The 26,502-nt window shown below is 37.6% G+C and overlaps 1 protein-coding gene across 3 annotated transcripts in view; it reads right to left on the bottom strand.

The window, feature by feature from the left end:
- EMB (embigin) overlaps positions 1–26,502 on the bottom strand; it is a 42,485-nt gene that overhangs the window by 1,739 nt on the left and 14,244 nt on the right. For all 3 annotated transcript variants that reach the window (XM_021696748.1, XM_021696762.1, XM_021696754.1), the window contains 5 exons: positions 14,959–15,142; positions 14,638–14,726; positions 6,159–6,286; positions 3,693–3,972; positions 2,881–2,914 (listed from right to left, as the gene is read on the bottom strand). In XM_021696748.1, coding sequence (XP_021552423.1) covers positions 2,881–2,914; positions 3,693–3,972; positions 6,159–6,286; positions 14,638–14,726; positions 14,959–15,142 — 715 coding nt within the window. The remainder of the gene's footprint in view (positions 1–2,880; positions 2,915–3,692; positions 3,973–6,158; positions 6,287–14,637; positions 14,727–14,958; positions 15,143–26,502) is intronic.

The following is a 26,502-nucleotide window of genomic DNA, read 5'->3' as shown; positions in this document are numbered from 1 at the left end:
ATGTTACACATTTAGTACGGTTTTAAGATTTATTTTCATCAAGGAACTCTATGACTCTTCCTGGCATCTAAACATATAAGCATTATATATAAATATATATATGTGTGTGTGTGTATATATAGAGAGAGATAAAGTTTTCTTGACAGAATATATATATGTGTGTGTGTGTGTGCGTGTACATATATATATATATATATATATATATATATATATAGTCAAGTAAAATTTATCTCCTAACTAAAAATTCTAGAGCCCCATGTTGGGCGTAGGGATTACTTAAAAAAAAAAGTGCACTGCTAACTAAAAATTCTAAAAGAACATTAGTAAAAGGTTGCTGCAAATGATTCAAGTGCCCTTGATACTTGTATTAAATCTAAAGATATTGAAATAAGAAATAAACTAAAAAAATAAATACTGCCAGAGCTCTCTGTGGAACAGTACAGGGTAGAGAATATTATGTACACTATCCCAATTACCAATAAAAGAAAAGAAAGTAAATCATTTATACTATAGATTGAATCAGTTTGACATTACTCCTAAGATATTCTAGAAAAACGTATTTTAAAAAGATTTTAAAATTAGGGTAAGCTACACAAATGAAAATTAAATTAAGAATTGGTAAGTCTACTCCATACTGTTCTGGTGCCACCCCTTCAGCGTGTGTCTTAAATGAACCAGAATCCACTGAGACAGGAGCAGCCCCCAAATGTGACTGCAAGAGACTGAATGACCAGAAACACTGGGGAAGCTGAGCTGGGACAACAGCATTTGGGCAAGGCTGTTAACTGTTTCGAATATCTGAATGACCGTCTTGTTTTCTGTATGACCCCAAGTATAAGAATGGGACACAGTACTTGGGAACCAGAAAGATAGAACATTCAACGCACTCTAAACAAGATGTCCAAGTTCACCAGAAAGAGGTGCAGTTTCCTTCCAACTATAAGAGTTGATGCCAACCAAGTTGGTGCCAACAACACTGTTTTTTTTTGTTTTTCCTATCTGAGGTTATGGAACTCCTGATATGATTATTTCGTGCCCTTACTTTAGAAGCTCATATCGTGTTGATTCATTTTACCTGCCATTTGTGAACCGAGTAAAAATAACTACTTGAATAATGTCTACAAATATCTAAATGACAGCTCTCCCACTCTTTAACCATGGCTAGAGACCTCACCTCCGAACTTGTGCTGGCCAATGAAGATAAACCTCAAGTGCCATTCTGTGTGGTTATATGTGCTCAGGCCTTCCATTTCCAACATTTCTTTCAGCTGCTTTAATCTCATCTCATTTTCCCGGTCCAGCCCTTGGCTGTGTTACTCAGACTTTAATCCCAGTCTCAGGCACCTCCATCACTGGACTCCATGCTCAGTCCTCCGGCTGAGAGGAACTAGTCACTCCTGTCTTGACCAAACTAAATTATATCCCTGATACTTTTCTTCTCAGCCCTCCTCCTGTTCCACTCTGAACAAACAGGCTGTAAGAGAACCTGGGGCACAATATCTGTTCTTTCAAAAATAGTGACTAATAAAATTCTAGCCCAGTGATTTTCCATATAAGAGAGACTTAGAATCAGTGACAGACAGGGCGCGTGGGTGGCTCAGTTGATTAAGCGACTGCCTTCGGCTCAGGTCATGATCCTGGAGTCCCGGGATCAAGGGCCACATCGGGCCCCCTGCTCGGCAGGGAGTCTGCTTGTCCCTCTGACCCTCCCCCCTCTTGTGCTCTATCTCATTCTCTCTCTCAAATAAATAAATAAAATCTTAAAAAAAAAAAAAAGCATCAGTGATAGACATTTTAAAGAAATACAGATGCCCAGGCACCACTCCCAGAGGTTCTGATCCAGGAGATCCAGTAAAGTCTGAGCAACCATATTTTTAAGGAACATCCTAAGTGACCAAAAATATAGCCAGGGTTAAGAAATTCTGACTTACCCAAATAATACTTCCTGATGGTTATTGAACACCCCTGTGCATCAAAGCCTATGCTAAGCATTTTTACATACAGAATATCATTTAATCCAAAAGCCTTATAAGCAAATACTGTAATTAAAGCCATTTTGTTGAGGACAAAATTGAAGCACAGAGAGGTAAAAAGTGAATGGTAGAGGGGGGATCCTAATTTACGCAGGCAAACTCCACATGCCTCTCCACAACATGGATGTGTACAGAAAATAACACACATATAATATACTCTTGTGTTTTTGTCCAAACAGCAAACTTTTTTTGATTTAAATTCAATTAACCAACATATAGTACATCACTAGTTTCAGATGTAGACTTCAGTAACTCATCAGTTGCATATAACACCCAGTGCTCATCACATCACATGCCCTCCTTAACGCCCACCACCCAGCTACCCCATCCCTCCACCCCCCTCCCCTCCAGCAACCCTCAGTTTGTTTCCTATAGGTAAGAGTCTCTCATGGTTTGTCTCCCCCTCTGATTTCTTCCCATTCAGTTTTCTCTCCCTTCCCCTATGATCCTCTGCACTATTCCTTATATTCCACATACGAGTGAAACCATATGATAATTGTCTTTCTCTGATTGACTTATTTCGCTCAGCATAATATCCTCCAGATCCATCCATGGTGGTGTAAATGGTGAGATGTTATCCTTTCTGATGGCTGAGTAATATTCCATTGAATATATATGTATATATATACCACATTTTCTTTATCCATTCCTCTGTCAATGGACATCTGGGCTCTTTCCATAGTTTGGCTGTTGTGGACATTGCTGCTATAAACATTGGGGTGCAGGTGCCCCTTCGGATCACTACCTCTGTATCTTTGGGGTAAATACCTACTCTAACTGCAAACTTTTATTCAATTTTATATTTATCTCTATTTTACTCAAGTGAAAATTAATCTGTAATACTTACAACTGCTCAACTTGTTCAAATTCTTTCCCATCATCTGTATAACAAAAGAGGAATTTATTAAGATTGGTTTATTATTCTTACGGAGCATGTATGTTGAATTCAACTTTCCCCATGTTAAGAATGCACTGTATGGTTTTCCCTCTTTGGAACGAGAGAGAGACATACGACGTGAAATGCCTGCACATCCATCACGTTCTCCTCTTTCCCTGCTCTCCAGACCTTACCTGCAATTTTCATCAAGCATAGTCTAGTGCCTGGGATTTTCAAAATCAGACTGACTGATTTGTAATTCTTTAAATTACTAAAAATTTAGTATAAAATCAGAAAAGAATACAGAATGTAAGATAAATTTTCTTGGGGAACCATTGGTTTCTCAACCTGCAATCTATCAAGCACATGCCACAAAAATGGAGAACTGACCAGACAATGTCTCTTTTATGAGAACTCCAGAATGTTTGATAAAATATTTTCTAAGTGAGTTATCTAAGAGAAAGACTGTTTGTCTTTGAGGTCTTTTACGTTAAGCTATCACAGAATCTTCTATTATTCTAGTACCAAAGCACATATCACCTCTTTGGTGTTGAGGTACCAGTAACACCAAAGCAAAAGGAGAAAAAGTATATTTTCATCCTAAAATTTTTTAGGAAGTTGAAACAGAAAGACCATCAATAAAAGCTCACATCACTGTCACCATTAATGTTAAATAAACACCCCTCCAAATAACAAAAGTTAGATATTTCCCCAAAACTCTAAAGCCATTATAATGTATTAAGTCATAACATAAGAACATTACCTAAAAAAAGAAGCCTTACCTGTGTGCATCTTTTTCTTTTGGGTGTACATTTCACAAAACAGAATAATAGCCACTAAAATAATAACTTCAACAACTATTCCAAGAAATGGTTTGAGGGGTACCAAATAACTCAGCACAACGAGTTCAACGTGCATTTGGCTCTCGCCTAATTGGAACACTGCATGGCACCAGTAAGATCCCTTATCATCTTCTGAAAGTTGCATTATCTTGAGCCTTGTTTCATTAGCGTTTGTTCCATTGATCGCATACTTATCATTCACGTGAACATCAACAGGAACCTAATATAAGGAGACATCAAAACCCATTCCTATCATATTGCATAAAAGACACATGTCCTAAATGATCGCGTTTTGAGCAAAAGCTATAAGGCATATTAAAGTTTATGAGAAGTTTACATAACAGAGTCCGAGAGCTTCATCTCCCAACAGTAGCAAGGGGAAGGGATATTTTAAGTGCTAAACACTCCGTGTTTGAAACTATAGTGTAGGTCATCATGGGTAAATATTAGAATTAAAGATACAGAAAAATTTCAGCCATCTGGGTTTCTCGATCTAACCCCCAACTAGCTGTTCAAAGTATTTCCCCCTTCATAAGAGCAGGCACACATCAGCTCAACTCATGAATTAATGAAGCTATTAGATATGATCATCCCTACAAAGGAAGATCACTGGCTCCTGACACTGGGAGTTCCTCAGACTGGAAATGAGGATGAAATCTCCAGGCTTTTGAAGCTGATGTAGCAGGAGTGGTAGAAATCCCGGGAGCCCAGGATATGTGATTGTCTGCGCACCTGTCTTCTCATAGTTGAATGTCTTTCTTTCTCAGGCAAGCTGGCTTCCGAGAGTCCCTGGATTTTCCCCCAGCCTCTCAAGAGCCATACTAAGCTATTTTGGAGCTGATTTATTTAATCCATTTAAATTAAAACTTATTCTCAGGCCATCCGATGCCTTCACTGTGCTATCACTCAACTGCACTGCTCAGTAAATGCTCATCTGCATGCAAATATTCTTGGAGGTTATCTGATCAAGAACTGTGAGTTTATTATTTGCCCCCCCCCCCCAATTAAAGCGACCTGGCTCCCTGTGCATAGCACTGCCTGTACTGCTTGTTCAAATGCACCCTCCCTAACTCGGAGCTGATACATGTAAGTAATGCATGGTTAATGGGCACCCCAGGTGATGCAGAGGCAGGTGGTCGGTCTGCATTTTGAAAAAACACTTGACTTAAAGTTGTGACCTGTACCCACTTCCCTACACTTCCCTCACATCCTAATAGGACCCGTGCTTAGGGCCAAATTGAGAGGAAATTACTATAGCCAACGGAGAGAAGCACAGACTATATTCTAAGAGTTTAATGTAATTAGATTTCGGTTATTTTTTGCCTAGTATTACATATAAATAAATAAATTAGGCTATGTATGTCAAGTACTACAACAGATATTTATCTTTATCAATTTACATACATTTTTTTTAATAGTTACCTACTCAAAATGATTGCCTTTCCTAATCATCAACAAGAAAAGCAGCAGAAATATTAATGATTTAAGTCTACCCCTAAGTGATGTGGAGCTTTCTCTAAAAAGTCAAACCAATGTTATCACAGAATCAGTCACTCTCCCTTTCAAGTCCTTTCCTCTGGTTCCCTTCAACAGTCTATGGCAGTACCAATTTTGTCTAAGAAGGAACCCAGTATTTCATTGTAAGATCTACGCTGTCCCATACTGTCCGTCCCTCCTAGAATTACAGCTTGCCTTTGCAGGACTTTAATTTCAATGCTCATTAGTAGCAGAGCAATAGACAGGTGTCTCCTGAAGGACAATGTCCTAAATTTCCCTGCTATTAGAGAGGAAGAAAGAGAGTGAGAAATGATTTTCTGAATATGCATGTTTTTCTTATTATCAGCTCTTTGAATAGCCATTAATTCTTTAATAGGAACGTAAAGTATTTGGCTTCTCTTTGGATTCTGGAAGGCCAAAAGAGGCCTATGACCCTGAAAGAACCCAAGAGCTAAGTTTAAGTTACCAAATTTTCATTCTTTTCTCAAATGGCACCACTGTATTGCATTCTTTCACAAATGTTTCCAGAGACTGAAGCTGGAAAAGAAAACTACCTTTTTTTTCTAGATACTTTCATGGAATGATAAGAAAAAAGAATCTTTTTGTTAGGGTTATTTCTAAACTCATCAACTAAAAATGAATGATAACTTCCTTTCAAAGAATTGAAATAAGTTGCTAAATCTGAAAAACAAAGTACCAGTTAAAACAATAAGAGTCTCTTCAGATGTATAATGCAATATGCTAAAAACATGAAATGACAACTCCACGGTTCTTTCTTCATGAAGACATATTAAATAATAAGATAAAGGAGTACAAATAGTCCTAGGAATTCTGAGTCTGTTAATAATATTATTTATGGAATAAGAGTTTTCATTTTGTTTTCTTCGAATCACAGAAATATGATCTTACCTGTATACTCCCGTTACTACTGTACCAGGTCCAGTTTAAAGGAGAACAGTGTTGACATTTACATATCAAGACAGTTGAATCCCCCACATAAGTGACCAATGGTTTGTTTTTTCCTTGAACTTCAGGGACTAAGAAAAATTTAGAGAAAGACATGTTACTGAGGGAGTTTGAATAGAGAAATGTATGCAAGTTGAAGACAAATTCTCCTTTCATTTTCTCATCAGTATGATTTTCTTTACATAATTTTAGTTTCATATGACATGAAACCATTTTTTTAATTGGAGTATAGTTGATACACGGTATTATGTTAGTTTCAGGTGTACAACATACTGATCAGACAAATCTACATGTTATGCTATGCTCACCACATGTGTACCTACCATCTATCACCATGAAACACTATTATAATAGCATAGACTATATCCCCTATGCTGTACCTTTCATCCCCCTGACTTATCCACTCCATACCTGGAATCCTCTACCTCCCACTCCCCTTTACCCATTTTGTCATTTCCCCCACCACACCGCACCCCCTCTGGCAACCACCAGTTTGTCGTCTTTACGACTCTTTTTCTGCTGTTTTTGTTTATTTGTTTTGGATGATAAATTTCCTAAGAAAGTTTCAGGCAGGTGCCATTAGTAACAATAAAAATGACCACTGAATTTAGAAAAATTAAGTTTTAAGGATATGAATAACTTGATAAAGAAAATCAAAACATAAAAACATAAGCAAAGCAATAAAAAGACAGCCAATAGCTCCATGGTGCAATCAGTTTCTTCTCATTGACCTCAAAGGATATATTAATGAATGTGCACTTAGACTGGAGGTGTAGACTGACCAACAAAGGTTACTTTTACTTTTTTTCTTTTACTCATTTTAGCGGATTTTTGGTTTTATGTTTTTTTCCTTTTTTTATTTGGCAACAGAGAGAAAGCATAAAATTATATCTAAATTTTTAATGCTATATTGACAAATTTTATAAATATTGCTTGATATTCACTTGTTATCCTATTTTTATATTTTGTTTTGGGGAGGGCCAGGGTAGAAATAGAAAGATCAGTTTTAAGTACTAAAGTCAGCTTTCTAGATTAAATACATTCTCTAAGTGCTCTTGGCTTTGTACTACCCAAAGATAATTGGGCATTTGCTGGATGAATCATAAAGATGAGGAAGGGGGAAGTAATTGGTAATGACTAGAAAAGAAATTGACTTGTATAACTACCAAAGAAGTGGTACAAATAGGGTTGGAGAATAGGATTTCTTTATGGGTTCTGTCCTCAGGTGATTAAGATTACAATGATGGGTGTGGAAGTCTTCTTTTTTCCTTATCGTTTAAAATGTGCCTAAAGAGGGGCCTTAGTCTGTTAAGTGTCTGCCTTCAGGTCAGGTCATGATCTCAGGGTCCTGGGATCGAGCCCCACGTCGGGCTCCCTGCTCAGCGGGGAGCCTGCTTCTCCCTCTGCCCCTCCTCACCCCCCACTTGTGCACGTGCTCACTCTCTCTCTCTCTCAAATAAATAAATACTTTAAAATAAATAAATAAGATGTGCCTAAATACAATTGCACATATCACCCTCTCCTTCATCAAGGCTGCTGACCAGCTGAGTGTTGAATGAGGCAGTGCTAATAAAAAAGAGATGCAAATAAGAGGAAGGTATGTCATACCCATGACAGCATAAATGCCTCAAGTAATTCATACGAAAGATAATAGAGCAATCTATAAATCAGTTGTTCTCACACTTTTCATAACCAAGGAAACATGTTTTGATGAAACTGAATGGGCTACAATTTTACATTAACCAAAGCTGTGAACTGCCTATCAGAATTTATACTCACCCACTGACACTTAAGAAAACCTAGTCAGGTACCACTAGGGCACTCCTGAGAGAGGAGACAGGGAGTACAAGTGATTACCTGGATTTAAGACATCCCAGCCAGAAGATATTCTGAGCACTCCTTTCGACTGAGGCCACTAGGGTCCCACACTCCTAATCGGGTCACCCTCAGGCTGAGGGATATTTAGTTAATATGTGGTGAATATGTGTCCATTTCAAAGGTCAGGTCGTTACGTGTTTGAAGGAAGTCAGCACAATGTGACAATGATGTGACAAAGAATTGATTTGGGTCCAGGAAATACATACACTCAAATTACAGTTTCGGTGTTAACTAACGTTGAGTTCTTTGGTCGGTCATAACCCATCCTCCTACTGTGTTGTTGTAAAGGATTAAGTATGAGATCATAATACATGAAGTGTTTGGTGCAAAGTCAACACCACAAAATTGTGATCATGTACTGGTACTGCTTTTCTTAACTGACCTCCCTTACAATTTGTAATACCCATGGCCTTATTACGTAGTGGTCATGAGCCAGCTTACTAGGATAGATCATCATCCTGTGCAAGAATGATTTCCAGGTCAGCCAGTCATGTGGAAGAGAGAAGAAATAAGACTTAGAATATAAAAAGAGAACTGGAAATTCATCTGAATACATCTCAGAACTGTAGGAACATGTAAGAACACCCCAAAACATAGGAAAGGCTCCAAACTGAATGCTTTATAGACCCCCCCAGCCCAAGTGAGAAAGGAGATTAAAAGAGTAAAATGATGAAAAACTCAAGGGTATGAATCACAGGAGACAAGGCCCCAAAGAATGAAGAAACAGGAGCTTTGAGATCCTTTAATAACATCTATTTTAAACAACTTAGTGAGGTGTAAAACAAATTCTGCTTGAAACACGCATTCAAGTACTTGGCGAAAGCAGCTGAATAAGATTTTTGTGTAAGGATTACAATTTCAGGATAAATTAAAACAATTTAAATCAGGGCGCCTCAATCCTGCTCCTTACCATAACAAGAAATTACATTGGTTAAAAGTTAAAAAGAGGGGTGCCTGGGTGGCTCAGTTGTTAAGCATCTGCCTTCAGCTCAGGTCACGATCCCAGGGTCCTGGGATCGAGTCCCGCATTGGGCTCCCTGCTCAGCAGGGAGCCTGCTTCTACCTCTCCCACTCCCCCTGCTGTGTTCCCTCTCTTACTGTGTCTCTCTCTGTCAAATAAATAAATAAAGTCTTAAAAAAAAAAAAAAAAAGTTAAAAAGAAACTCTTGTTTCCAGACCTATGTAGTATACAGAGCAGAAAAAACACATGGAATAATAACCTCACATATTACATAGAATCTAAGAATAAAAAGAAAAGGGCCCGTTCACCACATACTGGTTTTAACAAGAAAAAGCAGAATAAAGCAACTGGTACTTTGACATAACCTGTGAGTGAAATTTTTAAATACGAGAATAATTGTTATCCACATGCATTTTTTAAATAAAAGTAAAGATGGTGTCTCTCATGTAAGTGTTCTCCCTATTAAGTCAAACTACTTTTGTTTTGTTCAGTTTCCTCAGTCTGTGGCCACCCGCCTCTGGGCTCATCTGGGGACCCAGACAGCAGTCTGCTGCAGGAAAATAACCAATAGAGGAAAATTGAAAGCAACTCTAGGATCCAAGAGAATAGGCTGACCATCTGTCCCGATATTAACGTAACTATATTTTAGTTCTTGAGAAACAAGACAATAAATTTCAGCATCAAACTGTTACAGGCCTAAATTACACTGAACCACAGAATATTTCATTCTGTTTTTTTTTTTTTCATTTATTTATTTATTTGACACAGAGAGAGCTCAAGCAGGGGGAGCGGCAGGCAGAGGGAGAAGCAGGCCTCCCACTGAGCAGGGAGCCAGATGCAGGGCTCGATCCCAGGATGCTGGGATCATGACCTGAGCCGAAGGCAGCCGCATAACCGACTGAGCCTCCCAGTACCCCCTCCCCCCATTCTGTTTTTCTTTCTCATGGTAGATCTAGTTTCCTCACTAGACACTGGAGGTGGTGTCAATAAAAGGCTGAGCAGTGGCCTGTGGACTGAAGTCCCCGGTGACCTCACTAGACATTCCCTCCTCTCATTCAGCCCTCCAGTTTTCCAGTCCTAGAAAGGAGGATTATCATGGATTAGTCATGGTCCAGGGCACTGATTGGGCCCTGTTTTCTAGGGATAGAAATCTGGAGGTATAAATAACTCAGCCTCATGCTCAGCATATTTTTCCTGGCTCAGGAGGGTGTTATCCTTCTGTCCAGAGGAGTAAAGACCTAACTGACCTTGGGCTGTGAAGGAATACAAGGCTCTGCTTTGGCTTGAGGTTAGTACGACCTCATTGAGGAAAAAGAAGCCTTCCATGTGGCAAAGCCTTCCAAGAATTTCAGCAAGGTTTGTGGCCAAGGCTGGCCAATAACAAAATGTTACTTTGCCTTAGTGTCCCTTTTTTGGTGTGTATTTCCTTACTTGAGATTTTGCTGGGAAAAAGAATGACTGGACCAAGTGAGAAGGAAGTTATTTGAGGGCCTCCTGACAAAACACGATCGATCTATCAGTTCAAGACTGCGACCTAGTCATACTTCATTCCAATATGCCCAACACCTGGTGTGGCTTTATTATTAAATGAAGTATGAGAACACAGAAGCTCCTGGAAAGGTCAACCCTACTTTAGGGGAGGCCTCAACTAAAGACCTGCAGATAAGCACAGATTCAAGCTTGGCTAAAATAAGGATTCTTTTCTGAAGCCACTAAGTTCCTTCCAAACCTCAGATAAGCAAAACCACACTTCTCAAGCTCCATGTGAAAAGGTGGACATTAACCACTGCTCTGCTATGCTTTATATGACTGATAACAGCAGTGTGGATCTAAATTACAAAAGGCACCATGGTCAGGAAACACCAGTTTGTTGGAACTTCTCCAGAGGCCCCAGTTGGTTCTGGGCTGCTACTTATGTTTGGAAATATTTATGCAAAGAAGCACAGCGATACGGTATTCTAATATGTTCTGTTGACCTTTTGAAACTTCAGATAAGGCAGAACCGGTGAGAGTCTTGATTGGAAGACTCCAAGTTTGAAGATGCTGAAATTGCTGATTCAAACTAGTGTCTAAGAAGATGGGGCCTAGGATCTACCTGATGACAGTCAAAGCCCTATGGAGTTGTAAAGTTAGAGATCATGAACTAGGAAGAAAATCAGCCTGGGTCATTTTTGGCCCAAGAACATTTAGGTATTACCAAATTAGGGAAAAGATTTTTCCACATAGTCAAAGACAGCTAACTAGACTTCAGCACTGGGGTTTGAAGCTGAAGTTCCAACTGATTCTTCCATAGTACTATTCCATATTTTGACTCCTTGGATACTTACTAGTGAAGACAGATGGCTAGGCCAAGAGAGGCTTCACAGCACTTGGCACCATCAAAATCTCACCAAGACTTCTCAAAAGTTCTATGTGCCATTACTTACCCTTCATCAACTAAATTTCTGCATCTTTTCTATTAAGAGATTTTAATTTTTTCTTTTTTTTTTTTTAAAGATTTTATTTATTCATCTGACAGAGAGAGAGAGAGCACAGGTAGGGGGAGTGGGAGAGGGAGAAGCAGGCTCCCCGCTGAGCAGGGTGCCAGATGCGGGATTCGATCCCAGGACCTGGGATCATGACCTGAGCCAAAGGCAGACGCTTAACTGACTGAGCCACCCAGGTGCCCCTCTAATGAGAGATTTTAACACTGATGCATATTATAGAAGTTTTCAGCAACTACATCAGAATAGTTGACCTGCTACTGAGAAACACGGTAGCCCACCTCTTATCTTTCTTGAATGAAAAGTAATCACGACATGTTAGCACTTGCAAGCTTCCAGTGTGACTTTTGCTCTCTCTCCTGTACTAGCATCAACAGCCAAACACACAAAGTCAGCAGGTTTTTTTGCATTGTACTAATCAGTGATTTGAGGCCCTTTTGTAATCTTGTAGTAATATATCAACCAGCTCCCATAAAGGCAAAGCAGGGGCTTTGCTGATGAGTTGTTCTAAGGACTCAGGCTCATGCACTAGTTGACTCATTTGATCAATGGCAGAATGGGGTTTTTTTGGCTGAATTTAAAATAGAGGATAAAAAAGGCTTTTCAACCACACTCAACTTAGGATTGCTAAGGAAAAATAAGCCTTCTTCTTAGGAAAACCCATAAGCAAGTCATGTGGAGACATAATATAATAGGATATTTATAAAAATAGATGCCATCCTATAAGCCTTACAGATCTAATTAAATAATAACTATAAAAGAATTGTTCTGCAGATGCCTTTAAATTGTAATCAAATGAAATTACTTCTCCAAGCAATATTCAATTTAGACGAGTTACAGGAAAATATTATTTTACCAAAGAAGATCTGGAAAGGGCTAACTTACTAATTTTATAAATATCTTCGAGACATAGTGTATACTTAAAAGTTATATTAATGTTAAGTGGGCATTAAAAACTAATAAACTGGGGGCGCCTGGGTGGCTCAGTCGTTAAGCGTCTGCCTTCGGCTCAGGTCATGATCCCAGGGTCCTGGGATTGAGCCCCGCATCGGGCTGGCTGCTCAGCTGGAAGCCTGCTTCTCCCTCTCCCACTCCCCCTGCTTATGTTCCCTCTCTCACTGTCTCTCTCTCTGTCAAAAAATAAATTAAAAAAAAAAAAAAAGAACACGGCTTCATCAAACAGGTTGGGAAACTCTCACACCTGTATTTGAGTTTAGATTTAAAAACAACAACAACAACAACAAAAACTAATAAACTGAACTAAATTACTTTAAGAAAACTATAAAAAGAAAAAAAAAAAAACCCATAGTAAATATTCAGTGGCTCTTTGCATTTCTCAAGCACTTGATTTCAAACCTAAGCCTTGTGTTGGTGCTCCTGACACCAGCCAGATGATTCAGGCTGGTCATCTCAAAATAGATATGGAATCAAGAGGCTTTCTCCAAGACCACATGGCATTGAATGTATTGGTATATTGAAAAATAAAATGCTTCTGTTAATCTTTCACATTTGAGGCAGGACAGATCATCGCCAAATAATAATTTAAGTAATTTAAATTACTTAATTTAAAGTATTAAGTTACTTTATTTTTTTTAAGTTACTTTACTTTACTTTATTAAGTTACTTTACAATATTTAAACTTTGAACAGGTGTAACTAGTACATATTTCTAGAAAACAGTCCTATCTAGATGGGGAAAAAAGCAATTTTTAAAATTGAATCTCCTGGAATCACTTTAAGCCTCAAGATTTGATGAGTATTCCCTCAAAATCTATAGGCCTTCTTTACATATTTAAAGGAAATTCAATAAAATGTTTCCTAGAGGACTGTGTGGGTGTGTACATGTGTTTAATATCCTCTTAGCTCATTAGGAAGGAAAGAAAGAAGGGAGGAGGAGGATGGGGAGGGAGGGAAGGAAAGAAAAAGACAAGGAAAAGAAGGGAATAAGAGAAGGAAATGGATGGTGCATCTATCCTTCACTAAATTAAATTAAGCAAACAGAGGAAAGGAGGTTAAGAGAGAATGTACATGATCAGAATAATCAAAGGATGGGAACAGTTCCTGCCTTTGCAGAGACCAAATTGCATAAACACAAGGATTTATTATATTTACCAAGTAAGAACATTTACAAAACCACGTGAAGAAAATGAGTCTGTGAGAACAGAGGGAATATAGGGAGGGATGTAGGGATATAGGTGCAAACCACCTTAAATCATGATAATGTTGAAGCAGGCCATTCTGCTATTGATGGGGCCTTGGAGACAGTATCCGTATTTTGTCAGGGCAGCTAGCCAGACCTCACAATTTTCAGGAAAAATGGAGAACAGTTTCTCATGTACCTTGGGAAATTAATGTGAAGCAAAACCCAGAACAGTTAATATGGCAACAGACCACATTTCCCAGATACCAGCACGGACACTGTGGTTCCCTAATCTATCACAGAATAGGGGTTTTTCATGAAGATAAGTCTCCAGCTCAGTGACTAGTCTGTCTTACGAGATTGAGACCTTTATAGTTTTGGTTTAATGATAGTAAGAGGAAAATATTCTGATTTTACTTTTTCTTGTTCCAGAGGGAAGAGCTATGGATTTTATACATCACTGTATAAAGGAGGGCCGAATATTTGAGGAGACCAAAAACTGGCAACCCTTTGTGCATCTCCATATTATTTTCAAATTTTATGGATCCCTAAAGCCCCCAAGTCCCGGACCCACTGGTACAGAACACCAAAGCATATTCTCACACATGCCTAAAGGGACAGTACATAAAAGCTCTGAGTTTAGTCGGCTAAACAAATGAATAAGCAAATAAATTCAAGAGACTGTTACAAATAACCTGGCAGGCCCATCTTTCACACTAAAATCTGGATTTAAGCTAGGGGAGGGACAGGAGTGGGAATGGGTTGGGAAATGCAAATGCTACCACTGGGAAGACTGGGAAGTTCCATTTTTAAGGTCACCACTTTAAGATTCAGTGGAAAGTATATGATTTTCTTTCAGCTCATTATGTTTAGTATTGTAATGGTAATTCAAAAATTGGGGGATTCAGAATTCTAAAAATATAATGCTGAAGTTATTACTCTATAAATTATTAGCACTAACCTCTGAAATTAAATGTGCCCCTTTGTTTCTTTTCCTCTTCAAAGAAACACGAATAGTTTCCCATTTGATTGCTATTAATGATGGTAAACCTAAAGAGAATTTATTAATATAGGTTTAGTTCTCAAAACACTTCTTGATAAAAATGAAAAAGACTTAGCATTTAATCAAAATTCTAAAATAGAAACAATTCTGTAAATATGCAAATTAGAATATTAGCATAACCTTCAAGAGACAGCAAAGGAAAGAATGCCCAGTCATCAAAAATGTTTAAAAGGTGATGAATTTCATCGAGCCATGCCGGTGAAAATTTTATGTACTCACATGTACTGGGTATACAGGTTTTTTCCTGTGGCATTGATGCAATAATTCGTAAGTTGTTCATCACCTTTTTTCCAAGTCACATTTACTGAATTCACATCCCCAGATGCCGTGAAGTTGCATGTGAGTTCTATTCTAGAAGGTCGTTCTAAAGTGATATTTTTTTCCACTGGCACACTGGACTGTTCTATTAGCCACAAAAGAAAACAAGACAAAACAAAAAAGATGTTGTAAAAGTTACATTTAGGGGAGATCCAATATATAGAAAGCAGGTTTAAGTCATCAATAACAATGCTCTATCAACAATTTCTTAATGTAACACTCCTTTGAAGAATTATTCCTCTGTTGACATAGATTTGGTTCCCTTTATTATTCTTTTTCATAGTCACAGCGGAAGAAAGTGTTTGTTACATTCCCTTTCTTATTCTCTTTCATAGTCACAGCGGAAGAAAGTGTTTGTTACATTACCAGAATAGCAAAAGCCTGAGGCTATAATCTCCTTAAAATTTCCAGCTGACAAGGATATAGGGGAAAGAGCACTGTATAAAGGAGGGCCCTATGCTCTGACTGTACAGAAACACTCCAACTGTAAAAGCAAACAAAACCTAAGGGAGAGAATGGAGTAACTGCTTTGATTCCTTTAAGGAATCGTGTTATTCAGTTATTACAAGAACGTTTTGTGTAGAATGTGGGTTTGTGTGATATACTAATTCTGTCATTCCTAGTCTTCTTAGTCCTTAAAAACTTGTAGGGATTGGACAAAGATACAGATGAACGGCAGAATTCAAACACTCATCCTGTACTTCTGAATTTTCATCGAATTTGAAATTCTGGTACAAAACCACGAGGTGATATATCTCTCTATAAGTATATAGATAGCTATATCCCACTTATGGCAGATACATTAGAGCCAACTTTTTTTTTTTTGAGCAGTAGTAAATAAAGGAAAAATACCAAACAGGTACACTGCTCTTCCTATACTAAATGTGCAATTGGTAACCAGATAATAGAGGAGGAAAACTTTCTTTTTATACAGTTCCAGCCAATAAGTGAAGAAACTCTAGAAATCTGACACAATGAGCTGTAACTCCTGGTGAATCATGGATCTCGGCATTCTACATCATCTGCTGCAACCCTCTCAGACATGGAACTGTGTGTCTCCTAAGGAGGAACACCCCACTACCTAGGCAGTCGTTTTGTCCCCCCCCGCAAAAAAAAAAGAAAAGAAAAAAAGTAAAGGGGGAGGGGGTACTGGAACTAAGTCTCTAGATCCAACTACCAGTTTACAGGAAATACAGAGGATGGAAAAACTTGTTAAATGGCACTCCGTAAAAGTGATCGATCGAATCTAGAGTGTAAGAAAACTCAACAAGATGAACGATCTGGTGTTTTCAACAGATAAATTAGAAAAAGGAAAGAAATAAACCTAAAAATGAAAAGATACTTTAGAAACACGCCTTTAAAAAAAACAAAGTAAAACTAAACTATAATATTTAGGGATGTACACCTGTGTGATAGAACAATTTTAAAAAGCAAGGACGTGATCCCCTAAAAACCAGAACAGTGGTGGTTACTGTTAAAGGAAATAAAAGGGTTGTGTTTGGGAGAGGGCACTGCATTATGTAAACACATTTCTCAATATCCTGCTCAAAAGCGTGGCATCAGTAAAAGCAGAATGCAGAGCCAAAATGTAGAAAGAAAAAAAAAAAAAACAGAACCTAAATAGCATAACATCACTTTTAATTACATTTTAAAACTTTATAAAAATGCTTCCTTAAGCAATGACCAGGTGCAAAATTTGCAAACAGTGAAGTACAGCTAGTGTGAAGTGCTTTGTGAGCACATGCCCGAAATACCTAGTCGCATAATTACAGAAGTGCTGGGTTGAATTTTATGCACAAAAAGAAAGGTAAAAAACAAAACAAAACAAAAAAAACCCTAGGTATAGACAGATCTTAACAAGATTCAATTATACAGAGAAAAAACTGAAGTGGTCAAACTGAAGGAATTTGCATATTTTTGTGCATTTGCTGAGCATCTACTGCATACCAGAAATTACATTAGGTACTAGTAACAGGAGAAAATGTTTTAAGATATATCATATTTGGTCCTAAGCTTCTGTTTCCTGTAAATTTTCCTCCTTCAGCTTTAGCTCTGGGGTACCCTGAAAACCTAGGCCTGTCTTTCTGTCAAGGAAATTTACTTCGTCAATTTCACGAAGGAGTTCTCCATACAGTCTCTGTCTTCACCCCAATATAGCATATTCTGTTATCTTACCATATTACAGAAAGTGCTTTATCATAGGTTAAAAATGGCCTTAACTGTCTAACCTGACTACCTCTTTTCCTTCCTTGTGGGAGACAGACCACCTACCAAAGTCTGTAGACTTTGGTAATGTAACAAACACTTTCTTCCACTGTGACTATGAAAGAGAATAATAAAGGGATCCAAATCTATGTTGACAGAGGAATAATTCTTCAAAGGAATGTTACATTAAGAAATTGTTGATAGAGCATTGTTATTGATGACTTAAACCTGCTTTCTATATATTGGATCTCCCCTAAATGTGAAAATTCTTTCATATCTTGCAAAACTCTGCTCAGTTGTTGCTTCAGCGACAAAGCCTTTGCAGATTTCTTGAGTTGTTTCCCCAGGTCTGAGCTGAGTGTCACTCATTACTGCTGGCCTCTGCCCAGCCCGGGTTTACATTGGCAAAGCCAGCTTGCTCAGAATTGAGGAGACCCAGGCCTTGCTGTAGGCCATGGAGTTGCCAGAGGTTCTGATCACCCAGAGAAAGCTATTGTGACCCTTGCATTATTTCTTGGGCACCCTGTGGGGGTTGAATACAGACCATCTTTCTTGTTGGAGGGCTGGCAAGAAGACAAGACCGCATTATCACTCCTAGCAGGAGGCATTACAGAGGTATTTACATTCCAGAAGGGGACTCCAGGGCACCACACTCTTTTCAATGATGTGGCTCACTGGAGCCTCTTAAAATATCGGGAAGTTAAAATATGAACGATCACCTCCATGTCATAAGGGAACAGCCCCGTGTCAGGTTCCTTGCCTGAGGTGACTCACAGGGCAACCCCACGTATCTTTATGTTGGACACCTCAGCTTCCTCATTTGTAAAATGGCACAAGACATATTTCACGAGACTACAGAAAGGATTAAATGAGCTATCATAAGGAAAATTTTAGTGATATATTAATTGCTGAATAATTTCCCACTTAACTTCCTCTCAATATTGATCTCACTGGGGAATATAACAAAAGCTATCAGGTATTGCCTGAAGTTCCGTATTGCTCATATCATTTAATCTTTACAGCAATTCTATAAGTACAATTTTTATCATTCCTACTTCATAGAGGAGGAAGCTGAGGCAAAGAAAGGTTAACTATCTTTCCCTAGATCATATATCATGATAATGACCGATATGAATACAAATTTGGGTGTGGCTGAGTCCAGATTCTCATAACCAACTATGTGTACCAACTCCCAAAGATATGAAATTCTCATGACAATGAAATTAACTTCCTCATCACTTTCAAACTATTGAACTGAGGTTTTATTTTTTTTAAGATTTTATTTATTTATTTGAGAGAGAGCATGCGAGCACGTGCACAAGCAGGGGGAGGGACGCAGAGAGAGGGACAAAAAGACTCTGGACTGAGCATGGAGCCTGATGCGGGGCTTGATCTCATGACCCTGAGACCATGACCTGAGCTGAAATCAAGAGTTGATACCTAACCGCCTGAGCAACCCAGGCGCCCCTAAACTGAGATTTTAAATGAAAGAAAATATTAAGAGAAGATGAAATAAATTTATAATACAGCAATGTGATGGTAGACAAATGGTATGATCAACATATTTTAAACATTCACACTTTGAACTAAATGATTCTATTAAAACTACACTGTAGCCTCTCTCTAAGTCAGGCCAGGTTCCAAGCTCTAATCGTTACCTCCTTGTTTCTTGTAATACTTCGCAGATGCTTCTGCAGCTTGCTTTCCTATCAGAAAATCAAAAATATGTGAAAAGTTTTACCTCTAACTTTAAAATATTTTGTAATTAGCCAACAAACTAATATGTCCATTGAACTCAACGGACAATGTTTCAACTTCCCCAAAACCATAACTGCAATGCATTTCTGCTATTTAGAGGATTGCAAAAACATCCATGATATCTACATTTCTAAGACTATACCTATTTGCTCAGTTTCTGAACTATATTTTTAAGACTGTTCTTAAAGTCATACAGTAATTTACACCTGTCTCTTATTTTCATAATTAAAATTTTAAAAGTATATGGACATTTAAGCAATTTGAAATCTTCAAAGAAATGATAACAGTTAGACCTTAATGGGCCCATTTAGGAATCGTATCACTTGAAATAAGTCTATTTTGTTCTTTTATAAAAAAGAAAAAAGTGGAAAAAGCAAATGAAAATTTCTTGCATAGGACAGTGTTTCCAAACATGCTTTAAAAGCAGAAACTTTTATTTATAATAGTTAAATGTACCACAACATAAAAAACTGGCAAAATGGGACAATTCTGGCTGAGGCAGAGAGAGAAAATATGGAGCTTTCCTTTATTTTACCATAGAAGTCAGTGAGGTCCCATGTTATATCCTAAAATATAGATGGAACATCTAGAATCTTTATAGAAATAATTCAGATGGCCACTCTAACATGAAGCCAACACCCCCGTGTAAAAGTGAAACATTCAATCCTATTTTTAACATGTTGCTCCATTTATATGATGCTCCTTACCATATGGATTTTAACTAAGTTTATAAAATAACTCCTCTGAATAAGAATAAAACACATATATCTTAAACTTCATATTCAAAATTTGTACAATAACCAAAGAAATGTGTTCCTTGATTTTTATAATTTTCACCTCCTCCCAAATTAAATTTCATTCATGATCTTTTTTTTCACTGAATCTATCAAGTTATTTACATGCATCTGATCAGCGCAGTACTGATGTGATAGAGTCTAAAATACCCGTGGTTCCTGAATTCCATAGCTTAGAATAGAAAATCACCAACGTGCACAGGAAACCCAAAGGTTGTAAGCCTAACCTGAGTATAAAAGAGTGTATGGGTCTGTATGTATATGTGTGTCTATGTACATAATACACACATATACGCACATAATCTCAAAGTCCTCCCTTGGGAATCCCTCGAGACCTAGGAGCTATGTGGCTGGTGTTATATAAGCACAGCTTATTCTCAAACTTTTGGGAATTTTATGCAGGCAGCATCAAAAGAAAGGGAAATACTAGGAAATGTGGATGGCTTCTACACAAATGAAGCTGGATTTACCAAACATAATTCAAAGCTTCAGCAATATTATGGAAAATGTTCTTAGATTAGCCAAGAAAAGATGCTGGCTGAATTTCATTAAACAAAGTTCCTGCTGGTCACAATTTTCCTCCATTTCCATTAGTACCAGGTATAATGGTTATTTCCCTACTTTCTAAACTGATTTAAAATTATTTCAAAGAAAAATTTAAAGGGGACATGGTTCCATTTGAATTTTAGAAAGGCACATTTCTTCTTGTTTTCAACAATGTGGTATTTAATTTGAGGGTATAGCATTGAGTAATAATCCACCAATTAAATACATTTTTCTACAACATAAAGAATAGGATAGTATTGCAACAACTTTTCATATCAGTTAGAGAGAAAATACAACTAACAGTTAAACTGTTTTAGCAATCAAATAGGTTACTATTATTTCCAAATAATTAACACAAAGTTAATCCAACACTCTGGTAGTGGACTATTATATTTTTGGATAACCAGAATCTGAAAACCCTTCCCCTCTGTGTAAGTTTTAATGAGAAGTAAAGCCCCCTCAGTCACTATGTAAGCCAAAAATATTCCTTCTAACTCTCTGAGACTAAGGGCAATGCCATTTGACTAATCATATCCTCCCACCTAGGACTTTAAAGTTAGAGGGAATGACTTAAGGACCTAGGCAAAATTGAGAAATTAATCACAACAAGCAATGGCAAATGTCTAGCAGTGATAAGGTGTCATTTCTTCATTTACCCATTCATTCAACACTTATTTACTGAACACCTGCTACATGCCTTTCACTTACCCATCCATTCACAACTGTACTAAAAATCTACTACGTGCCTTTACCCTGAGCATTGATATCAAGAGTACAGTACTAGCAACAATATCTTTTCTTTTTATTATGTTATGTTAATCACCATACATTACATCATTAGTTTTTGATGTAGTGTCCTATGATTCATTGTTTGCATATAACACCCAGTGCTCCATGCAGAATGTGCCCTCATTAATACCCATTACCAGGCTAACCCATCTCCCCACCCCCCTCCCCTCTAGAACCCTTAGTTTGTTCTTAACCAGACTATGTCAAGGTTTCTTGCTGTCTTTCCTCCTTAGGTCTTTGGCATATTCTAGAATTTGGTTTCCATCCTAATCATAAAACTAGGGAAATAGGAAACACAGGGGAAAAACTTCTTGACATTGGTCTGGGCATTGATTTCATAGATATGAGCCCCAAAGCATAGACAACAAAAGCAAAAATAAACATGTAGAATTAATCAAACTAAAAAGTTTCTGCATAATAAACACTCAACACAGTAAAGAGGCAACTTACAGAATGGAAGAAAATATTTGCCAACCATAATCTGATAAGGGGCTAATATCCCCAATATATAAGTAACACAACAACTCAAAAGCAAAAAAACAAATAACTCAATTTAAAAATGGGCAAAGGACCTGAATAAACATTTCTCTAAAGAAGAGATACAAATGATCAACAGATACCTGAGAAAAGAGAGCTCTTATACACTGCTGGTGAGATTGTAAATTGGTACAGCCATTATGGAAAACAGTATGGGGCTTCCTCAAAAAACTAAAAATAGAACTGCCATATGATCCAGAAATCCCATTTCTGGGTATATATCTAAAGGAAATGAAATCAGGATCCCAAGGAGATATTTGCACTGCCATGAACACTGCAACATTGTTTATGAGAGCCAAGATGTGGAAACAACCCAAGTGCCCACAGAAAGAAGGATGCGCAAAGAAGACGGACTATTACTCAGATATGAGAAAGAAGGAAACTCTGCCTTTTACAATAATGCGGACGAATCTGGAGGACATAACGCTAAGTGAAATAAGCTCGACAGGGAAAGGCAAATACTGCATTTTTTCACTTATATGTGGAATCTAAAAAAATAAAGAAAAAAGTTGAACTTACTGAAACAGAGAGTAAAAGGATGGTTACCAGGGACTGAGGGACTGGGGGAAATGGGGACATGCTGGTCAAAAAGTACAAAGTTGCAATTATGTAGGATAAGACTAGAGAGCTAATGTACAGGCATGAAGACTCTACTTAATACTACTGTGTTGAACACTGGAAATATGCTAAGATAGTAGATTTCAGGTAAACTAATCATACAAAAAAAAAAATAAGTTTGTGAGATGATATGTTAATTAGTTGACGGTAGCAACATTTCACTATATATGTATATCAAGCCATCATGTTGTACACCTTAGGTACATATAATTTTTATTTTTAGATACTTTTCATTTATTTATTTATTTTTATTTTTTTAAAAGGTTTTATTTATTTATTTGACAGAGAGAGCACAAGCAGGGAGAGCAGGAGAGGGAGAAGCAGGCTCCCCGCTGGAGAGCCCAATGCAGGACTCAATCCCATGACCCTGGGATCATGACCCGAGCCGAAGGCAGAAGCTTAACCGACCGAGCCACCCAGGTGCCCTAAATACTTTTTAAAAAGGAAGAAAAATAATGTAATAGGAATCCTAACTCAAATGAGATCTAAATTATAGGTGATAATACAATATCATAAAATCATTAAGTCTCCTCCAAATTATTCTACAAATTTAGTGAAAAATCAGTCAAAATCCAAGAAGTATTTGTTGTGGAACTTAATTCCAAAAAAATCTACATGAAAGAGTGAAAATGTAGGACATTGGAAAACCTGTTAAAATAAAAAAGAACAAAGATATAAAGCTGTATCATAATGTTTCAAAAAAATATATTAATGTGTTAATGATGCTGCAAAATACCAAGAAATTAGGTAGAATTTTCTGGATTGCAAGTTGGAAACTATTAGTGGTCAGGAAGTCAAGTTAATAGTTATCACCAAATTTGTCTTTTAAAGGATTGAAAAAGAAGAAACTACCAGTGTAACACACCTGTGAGGTGTGGGTGTTGCTTAACAAACATTTGTCTAGTGTGTGTGTGTGTTTGCCCATGTGTGTGCATGGGTGGTAAATCAGGTTATAAGATAAATTTATTTCTTACTTTGCCCAACTCTATAGAATGTTTGAAAAACATTGAAACAATAAAGGAACAGAACAGCACATAGGAATTTGGAATATGATTAGTGTGATATTTCAAAGCCGTAGGAAAAAGGAGAACTATTCAGTACAGGGTGCTGAGACCTTGGCTATCTATATAAAAATAATAATATAATAAAGTTAGTGACCTTTCACACACAGTACATAAAACTGTATTTCAAAAGGATTAAAAACTGAAGGGTAAAAAACTATGAAAATACTTCTGTAAAAATGATAGGAGAAAACAAAACAATGAAACTTTTTCACAATAAAAAACACCATGTAAATGTTTAAAGACAACTGGGAGACAATATTTGCAATTTCAATAAAAAGTATAAATTAGTATTTAAAATGTATAGCTGTCTCACATCAGTTTAAAAGTATATAAACACAGCGGGAAAATGGATATGGGATATTAACACCCACACACACACACATATATATAAGTATGTCCAATTCCAAAACACAAATTAAAACAACAGTGATACAGCTTTTAGCACTCATGCTGGCAAAGATGAAAGAGTTTAATAGTATCAAGTGGTGCTGGTCAGGAACTAAGGAGGATGATCGTCAAATATGAGAGTGAGGGAAAAGGTAAACTTACTTTGGAGGGCAACTTGCAAGTATGTATTAAGATTAAAATGCAGGCGCCTGGGTGGCTCAGTGGTTGGGCGTCTGCCTTCTGCTTGGGTCATGGTCCCAGGGTCCTGGGATTGAGCCCCACATTGGGCTCCCTGCTCAGCGGGAAGCCTGTTTCTCCCTCTCCCACTCCCCCTGCTTGTGTTCCCTCTCTCGCTGTGTCTCTCTCTGTCAAATAAATAAATAAAATCTTTAAAAAAATAAAATAAATAAAATGCACATAACTTCTAATTCAGCAATTCAACCCTGTGGCATTTATCTCCTAAAGGAACACACACAGTCATTCCCAGAGAGAGATATGTAGAAAGAAGTGTTCATTATTGAATGGTTTACAATAGAAAAAAATTTAAACAAACTAGGGTCCATTTAGAAGAAAATGTCTAAGAAAACTGGTATGTTTATACTGTGCACACAAGTAAAAGAAATAAGGTATGTCCATGTAATATGGCTAGATCTCAAGAATTAACACTGATTGACAATAAAAATTATTCAGAACAATACATATGGGTTTAAACCACTAATATTAAAGAATACAAAACAATGTTACATAGTACTCTACGAACAGAGGTTACCCCTGGAAAGAGTTCAGCTGAAGCAGAAGTAGAGGGTGGTCAAAAGGGTTTTGACTTCCTCTGACAAGTTGAGTTTTCATCCCCAGAAATTCTATTTGGCTATTTTTCAAGCATGCTTTATCTTTTTTTTTTTTTTTGATAGCATAATATTCTTTTCTCTTTTAATATTTCTTCTTTTATAACTCCACCTACTATTTCTGTAATCTGAAGTTCTGGACAATCCAATCCTACTGTTCCTTAGTTGACTCTCAGTCTTGGGGTCTACGTCACTGTATTTTATATTTGGGAGCCAGTCCTCAGTCCAGATTCCATAGCCAGAGCAAGCAATGTGTCCTTCCATAAATGTTTTTCATTCGCTTTCCTGCAGACCCAGGGTCATGTTTGTGTTATTTCTCAGCTTGCAGGCTCCTATAGAACGCAGGTACTGTAAATTTGCAATCTAACTGTCATTGAGGGCAGGGCTTTGACTTTGAGTACTCAGGGGAGTCTTTGTATTTGATTCAGAGCAAGGCTAAAACCAGGAAGCCAACTTATCATGGCCTTGTGTTGATCCACTGTTGTTGCCCATCCCTCCCCTCCTCCCAGGTCGAGCATTTTTCACTGTCTTTATAGCCTTCTGGGGGTTTTCAGTTCCAGTTTTCTGGAAAGATCAGCTTTCTGGGGATTTTCAGTTCCTGCTCCCCTCCTCACCTAGATTCAAGGCCTTGTTCTTAGATCTGTGGCTCTTAGAACTCAAATGCCCTGTCGACAAACACAAGGAACACTAACATGACTTCAATTTGTACAGGCGTGATGCCTGGTCACCCAGTTTTGGTCAGCAGAAATTGTCTTAATTTTTTGTATTTAGCTAAATATTTAAAGGAATGTTTGCAATATTTTAAATTTTCTAGGTGTGATAGGAGGGTTTTCAGATTCTCTAACTTACTATATATTACTACAAATAAAATGTTTCAATATTTTTAAACATCAACTCACTTTTACTTATAAATTAAAAATGCTAAATACATATCGGAGAAACCAAAATAGTATTTCTCTGTATGTGCCTTATTGAAGATGAAGATTTTGGGCGCCTGGGTGGCTCAGTTGGTTAAGCGACTGCCTTCGGCTCAGGTCATGATCCTGGAGTCCCTGGATCGAGTCCCGCATCGGGCTCTCTGCTCAGCAGGGAGTCTGCTTCTCCTTCTGACCCTCCCCCCTCTCATGTGCTCTCTCTCTCTCTCAAATAAATAAATAAAATCTTTAAAAAAAAAAAGAAGATGAAGATTTTGACTTAATTCTTAAAGACTGAGAAGATTTTGAACATAAGCAGCAGACAAGGGAAGGAATGGGATTATAACTGATCTGGTTCCCTATCCCACAACCCACTTATACTAGGAGGTCCCATGGCCTGCTACTTAGCACCATCATCTAACTTTTTGGTGAGATTCAATGTTAACAACCACTTTTTTGAGAGAGAGAGAGAGAGTGTGTGTGCATGCATGAACAGGAGACCAGAGGGAGAGGGAAAGAGACAATCTTAAGCAGGCTCCATACCCAGCACGGAGCTTGACTCGGAGCTTGATCTCACAAGGACAACATAGAAATATATGCAAAATCAAGTAAACAATAATAAAACAACATGAAAACATTCCACTCATAAAGGAGGTTAAAAATCCTAGCGACAGCAATAAGAAGAAAGCCTGTGGTTCCTAGTAAGCATAAATATATCTTCAGATTTAACTTCTGTATTTCAGGAAGGCAGTTCCTAAGACCAAACTTTTTGATGGGAAGGCAACCAGAACAACCTACATGGAAATGCAAACCATGTCGACCACAGCTTGGAAATCCAGTCTTTCAAAAGGAACATCAAATCTTTTCTTTTGTAAAATTAAAACAATCCAGACTTATCTAAGAAGAGATTTTATTCAAAAAGCCTATTGTAATAAGGAAGATGCTCCAAAGATCTGTCTGCAAGCATCTCAACATCAAGCAGAAACGC

This window comes from Neomonachus schauinslandi, chromosome 7, assembly GCF_002201575.2.
Source record: "Neomonachus schauinslandi chromosome 7, ASM220157v2, whole genome shotgun sequence".
Taxonomy (NCBI): Eukaryota; Metazoa; Chordata; class Mammalia; order Carnivora; family Phocidae; genus Neomonachus; species Neomonachus schauinslandi.
This window is presented reverse-complemented; position numbering and strand designations above follow the sequence as displayed.